This window comes from Phalaenopsis equestris, unplaced genomic scaffold (assembly GCF_001263595.1).
Source record: "Phalaenopsis equestris unplaced genomic scaffold, ASM126359v1 Scaffold001178, whole genome shotgun sequence".
Lineage (NCBI taxonomy): Eukaryota > Viridiplantae > Streptophyta > Magnoliopsida > Asparagales > Orchidaceae > Phalaenopsis > Phalaenopsis equestris.
In genome coordinates this window covers 115360-121897 of record NW_018165617.1, presented here as the reverse complement: position 1 = coordinate 121897, position 6538 = coordinate 115360, and the positions used below count along the sequence as shown (strand labels likewise).

The 6538-nt window shown below is 37.6% G+C and overlaps 1 protein-coding gene across 3 annotated transcripts; it reads right to left on the bottom strand.

Moving 5' to 3' along the window:
• Positions 1-886: 886 nt before the first annotated feature.
• Positions 887-5824, bottom strand: LOC110033421. Of its 3 annotated transcripts, none has more exons than XM_020737393.1 (6): positions 5658-5824; positions 5386-5494; positions 5060-5134; positions 3773-4976; positions 3548-3694; positions 887-1767 (listed from the first exon to the last, which is right to left on the bottom strand). In XM_020737393.1, the coding sequence occupies exons 3-6, from the start codon at positions 5114-5116 to the stop codon at positions 1313-1315; spliced, it is 1863 nt and encodes a 620-aa protein (XP_020593052.1). In that variant the 5' UTR covers positions 5117-5134; positions 5386-5494; positions 5658-5824; the 3' UTR covers positions 887-1312. The 3 variants fall into 3 exon arrangements, with proteins under 3 accessions (XP_020593052.1, XP_020593054.1, XP_020593053.1); XM_020737395.1 differs by having other exon boundaries at positions 3851-4976; XM_020737394.1 differs by lacking the exon at positions 5658-5824 and having other exon boundaries at positions 5386-5630.
• Positions 5825-6538: the final 714 nt, after the last annotated feature.

Genomic DNA, 6538 nt, shown 5'->3' with positions numbered 1-6538 from the left:
AAAGAGAGAGAGAGAGAGAGAGCGCATCAATGAACATTAGAATGAGAGAACTTCTGTTGATTCTCTGATTGATTCATTGATTAGACTTTACCATAGAAATGACCCTCGTGTGCATAATTACATGATTACCCCTACTTTAATGGGAGTCTTATAGGATATTTTGTGTATTTACATACATCAACCTATGACCTGACTACCCTATCACTTGGTCAGCAGAGATTGGCAGGCCTTAGATCGGCAAAGCTCCTTTGGCCAACTATGCTGACTTGGGGGTTGTCGTTCGACTCTGTTTGATTTTCGATCATCCATGCATGCTCTACCGGCTCGAGTCAACTGGTCGGCTGCTTTGTCTTGTTGTCAACTATCAAACCCTAGATGAGGAGCTTCTATAGTTAGGATGAGACTAAGTTATCAAGCAGAGGGTGAGTCAAAATAATTCGACAAGTAGCTCACCCCTTGATAAAAGGTTCCTTTGAGGTATTCGTGGAGTTTATGATGGTGAGAACCTTCAGCATCTCGATGAAGAGTCGTGAAGACACTTGTAAGGCAGCTGGTGATGCTAGGGCGAGAGTTGGGCCGATGCCTTCTCTTGGCTTGATAGATCTTAATCTTTGGCTCGGACAACTTTCGTTCGCCGACTTCAAGTCCCAACCCAAAGGACTTGTACTTGACCAATCTGGTCTTTGATCTTCTGATGATGGGATCTTTGCTTTTGCTTCTATGGGCAATCATGACTGTAGTTTCATGTCTTATGGTCATTGGTTTTCTTCCAGATTAGTGCTAACACATTTCTGATATACTTCTCAAGATAATTAGTGTATGTTCAGGCCACCATAGCAGTTATCTGGATTTTGGATATGGCTGGAAAACGAGGCTTATTTGGGGGGAAAAAAATTATAGTTTTAGTCTGAAAAGCATTATATACATCATACCGAACTCTCCAAATTCACAGTTTTGACTAAAAAATTCCATTTGCTGTGCAGCTTTCTTCACATATCACGAGTCCCTACAATCTATATGCTTATTTTACACGAAAATTCATCCAGCCCAAAAAGCCAGCCAGATAATAGTGAGGAACAATGCTATAGTTTTATACAAGGACACATATTATTACATCAAAAAAATTACATGAAGTAGGACATGAGTTCTCAATAAAATACTTAAACGACGCAAAATCTTTATCTTGAAGAAGAAAACTACGACCCCTTTTATTCTCCAGCTAAAGCTTGCCATATGCATGAAAGAGAAATCTGCCAGTTGCAATTTCCAACTAGAACAGGGAAGGAAAGTTCTCACACTGTGCTTACTGAGCTTACTTCCGACCAGAGCTTGAGTGTCTTCCCTTGCCACAAACTCTGCTTTTGGTTGAGGAGCCCGAACCTTGGCTCAATCTTCTGGTCAACTTTCTTCTGGAACATCTTGCAACATCTCCAAGTGCAGCCTTGGCTACACTTTTCGTCGCAACCTCCCGCATTCTGTGGGGCTTGATAACCTGCTTATTCAGATAAGTAACATGAGGCAGAAGGCTCACAACTGCCTTTCTCAGCTGTTCATCTCCAATATTTGTCTGTATCGGATTGCCTAGGAGGTTGAGAGCCAAGAGAGAGTTGTAGTTTGCAACAAGCTGGCCTAAAGCCTTGCTTGTAGTTATCTTATTGAAGCTGAGGTCAAGTACTGTAAGCTTTAGAAGACGGTGAAGCCCCTCAACATTACTAATCTTATTGCCGGCAAGGTACAACTCTCTTATTACAGTGCAACTCGATAGTCCTGAATAAAAAAAAGAGAAGATGATTAGGTTTTTGTAGTTTTAGGTGTTAAGTGATATGTTTATCAAACAAGAAAAAGAAAATATATTGTGAAACATTTTATTAAGTAGAATGAAGCTAAACTTTTAAACATGAATATGCCATTTGGTATAACGGTTGGAATTTCATAAAAATATTTCAAATGTATGTGAGCATTTTTTAGATGGATGACGTCATAGGAAGCTAGGCCAAAGGAACAAAATTATGAAGACATTTGGCCAAAGGAGACAATATCTTGATGAGTAAAAGTTCAAGCTATTACAAATGTATCAGAGCGCGATGCATGCTCACTTAAAAATGAGAACTAAATGTCATATAAAATAAAGTGTTACCTGTTAAGCTATTTTTGCCACCGCTGAAATCCTAAATTAGTCAAAGTGATATAAGGTGGGAGCCACCTATTGAAGAAAGTAGGGCTCACCTCTAAAATCCTATCTGACTGGTAGGTTAATTTGGGCTAAGAATAATAAAGAAGACATCAGTTATTACGTATTATGAAACTCCCTTGTAGAATGAATTTGAACTTGAGATGCCTTTTGATATAATGGTTGGAATTTCATCGGAAACTTCAAAGTTAAGCATGTTCATATGAGAAGTTACAGTAACTAGACAAAACCGTGAAGCTATTAGCCTACAGCGGACATTATCTAGATGAGTAAGAGTTTAGGTTGTTACTTATATAACATAGAAATGGTGATTAGGAGAACTCTTGATCAAGAAATTTTTTAGACTCTAAAGTCGTTAATCATGCTGGCAGATAATGAAGATCTCAACTAAATGAACGGCGATGAGAAGGTCATTCTCTGCCAAAGAAAAATAATTAAGGTTTGTGTACCGTTAGGAGTTCAAATTTTCTAGTTTCAGAATAAGAAATCAGGACTCTGGATGGTCAAGGAAGTCATCACATTCATAATGGACGCTTTCAAAGCTGAGCATTCTGAAAGGACTGCGGAATGGGTCCAGAAACAAAAATTCTGTGTTCTAATTGATAAAGTAATAACAAAGGACAATAATTCAAGTAGCAGCACATGAGTATGCCTGAATTCTGATGGCTCATAATACAAAAGAATGTGACCAACATAATTAACACAAACAATATTTAAATGAAATTTCCATCCTTTCAAATTTTTGAGCATCTAAAGCTTATTATGCTACTGCTGCACTTGGCAAGGATCTACTTTTACAGCGAAGCCATATCACACTCGATGAGAGGGACCAATTAAATTATGCTGGGTATGGTACACTTTTGCATGTGAGAGTTTTTATTGGTCCAACGACTGAAATGCTAGGTGTCGACAATCTAAATGTGGATTTTTGGATATTGCATTTGGAAAGAGAGAAATTATTTCAGGGTATAGTGATGAAAATTTTGATCAAATAAACCTCGAAGCCATTGCATCTCCTTTGAGACTAATGCAACATATAAATAGTTAAACATTGCACTAATTTTAAAGCAGATCTAAATGTTAAAAGTCCATCTTGATGACATTTTAATCATAAAAATTTTTTCCTTACATATCTCTGAAATCATTAAATTATTACTTTACCGGGCCTTTCTAATCTTATAAATTTATACTCATCAATGACTTGTAAGGGGAAAAAAAAAACTTTCACTGAACTTCTGATAAATTAAAACTTAGCTTGCGTTGCAAAATTACAAAGACCTGATTTTTAATTTTCAATGTAAATCATATTTTAACAAAAAGGAAAGACATTTACTAGAAATACTTTTATACGCTTACCATGACCAATCTTTGTGATTCTGTTATAGCTTAGATTGACAACTCTCAATTTTTCAAGGTCTCTGAATCCCTCAATTGTTGATATCTTGTTCCGAGACAAGTCCAGGGTGTGAAGACTCTTAGGAAGACATCCTGATGTAATGTGAACTGCAAAGAAAGTAATAGCTTAACTGTCTATAATGGCAAAATAATCATATGATCACTTTCAATACTTGAGGTGCAAACCTATGGAGTTGCCAGAGAGATTAACAGATCTAAGGCAGACAAAGGAGGAAATAGAAGGAATAACCTTCAATCCAATACCCGAGATATGAGCCACAGAAGAGAATGTGTTTAAGGACTGGATAATACTATTAGCTTGTGCCACATCTTCCGCTTCGCGACGACAAGTATGAGAACATACTTTTTCAGAGGCCTCTTCGTTCTCCAAGTGATGAAGCTCAGCTATCTGTTCATCTTCAATTCCATCGTCTGTCTCATCAACATTAACAGGTAAGAATGAACAATCCTCAAGGCTATTTATCCAAGCATTAACTCTGTCCATACGCGAAGATCCTACAGAGAACGCGACCCATTGGTTCTCAGGCTGTGCTGCTTTCCAATTATGTTTGTCAAGCTTATGGCCAGGTTCAAAAGTATCAGAAGAATATCCCTCCTTCTGAACGGGAGCACTGAGAATGGAAATCTGCCTTTGAGGAGCTCTAGGCTTGTGGAGGTTCCTGTGGCTCCAAAGGAAGAGTTTCCACCAGATTTTTCTGCTTCTGGAGGGAAGAACCTGACTCGAAGACCGTCTCTTTAGCATCACATGATCTGCACTGCAAGAGGATCTTACAGATAATGGACTATGGTGATTTTCATAAGTGATTTCTACGGTTGCTTTTCCTGTTTGGTCCTGGAGGTTACTGTAAGAACTTGACCTTATTGGAGACTTGAACCTTTGTTTAGCCAGCTTGGTCTCAATGTTTGAACATGAGCGCTTAAGCACAGGAGACTCTAAGAAAGCTGTCCTCTCCATTCCAGGGTCACTAACATGCCCACTTCCAATCTTTGTCTCAATCTCTTTATCTGTCTCCATCTTTTCAAATACATAGTTGGTTAAGTCAGTGTTTGGTCCATGGGAAACAAGTTCCCCTTTGGGTTGGAGAGTTAAGTGAGAGCATTCTTTTTTTGTTGATAGAACCATCTCATGCTCATCACCTGCCTCATAAGCTGCATCCCCTGTAGACTCAGGTCTTGCCAAGCTATCATCACTCAGAACCTTAGGAATGGAAAGAGTTTTTTCTTTTACAGAAAGAAATGATTTTGAGACCGTTAAAGAGTGCGCTTTGATTCCATTTTCAGTGGAAGGGCTAACAGGATTAATGGGCTTAACCCGAAGGTCACCATTGCTACTTCCCTTCTTGTTACCATCCGCAACATTAGAAAATCTCTATATAAGAAGACTTCGAAATTAGCAAACAGGTTGAAATAGAACGAGAAAGAAGTGGAATCGAAGTTGTTATTGTTGCTCACATTGGATTTCTTCTTCCTCCTTACCAGCAAGGTAGACCAACAGGCAAACATAGCCATAAATTTGATATTTGCGTTCTGAAACAAAAAAAAAAAAAAAAGGAAGATTATGAAGAGTTATAAACTTTAATTCTCCTAATCATAGAAATCGCTCCCACCAATTCAACAGAACTAACAAAAGATCACAACTGACACCACCAAAAGCTTTATAGGTAAGTGTTTATGACTTGGCAGATCAAAAAATCAGCTACTTTAAACTGGCTATCCTTTCATAACTCAGAAGAAATACTCAGAACAATGGTGGAGCAGAGAGCAGAGGAGAAGCAAACCTCCTGATCCCACTTGCTTTGAAATTTGGATGCAGTTGCGGTTAGAATGATTGAAATGTAGATGAGATATTAAAAAAGTTCCTTTTTGAATCCGTCTTCGAAATTAAATCTGCAGGGACAAACACCATGAATCAATCAGTAAAAAGCTCCAACAGTTTCTGGCACACACGGTAACGAAAAAACAGATATCACTCATCAAGGAACTTTATTTATAAAAAAAAGTTTATGAAATAAATGCGATACAAAACAAGAAGGAATTCTGAAAAAGAAACCAGTTTTATATAAGGCCAACGGATGAATAGCTTCTGCTCCTCGAGTCTGAAAAAGAGCAAGAATGCTTATTTTATATACACAGAGGGAACAACTATTAGGCATCCTCGGTACAAATACGTTTTAGTGTATATTTTCTTATTAGACCAAATAATTAATAGTATTCTAAGCCTAACATTATTCAACAAAACACGCATCAAAATTTGCCCACACAGCATCTTGCAATCGCTCATGCCAAGGACAGCCAACGAAGAAGACGAAACTAGACTTACATAACTCTGTCCCACTTAAAAAAAGGACAACCTTTTATTATGTTTTCATTATTTTTTTCCTCAAAGAAGAAAGAATTTTCTGAAAAAGTAAGAAAAATATCAGAAAATTTTCAAAAAAAATGAAAACTTGCACACTAAATGAAGTCCTCCAAATCAAATATGAAAAAAAGCATGATTTACTTGTTTTCGAAATCAAAGATGGCAAACAAACAAAGACGTCCCCATTCTCAGAACTCCTCTAAACAATACCATAAAAAATCAACTTCAAAAATGGCGCATTACCAACATAGTTTAGCAAGAAACAAAGACCAAACACTAATAAAAAGGAAACAAATCATGAAACCGAAGCGAAATCCTTGACCCGATGACTCAGAATCCTATCTTCGGCCATCCCCTGCTCAGCCAAATGCATGAAAGAATATATATCTTCCTCTCGCCGGAAAATAAGAAAAAAAATTCAAAGAAGAAGACCACCACAAAGGAAGATTAGAAAGATAACCCAACAAATCTGAAACAAATATGGACTAAAGATCCTGCCTTTCTGCTCAAATCAGCAGTTTCTAACTTGATTAGAGTTCTGGCAACCAGCGGGATCAGAGTTGGGCTTGCGA

Bases quoted from the DNA above. Each gene is read 5' to 3' on its own strand.
- LOC110033421 (XM_020737393.1), bottom strand. From the start codon at position 5,116: ATGGCTATGTTTGCCTGTTGGTCTACCTTGCTGGTAAGGAGGAAGAAG. The intron at 3,695-3,772 runs GTTTGCACCTCA...CTTTCTTTGCAG, and splicing joins TCTCTCTGGCAACTCCATAG to TTCACATTACATCAGGATGT. The intron at 1,768-3,547 runs GTAAGCGTATAA...TTTTTTATTCAG, and splicing joins AATCACAAAGATTGGTCATG to GACTATCGAGTTGCACTGTA.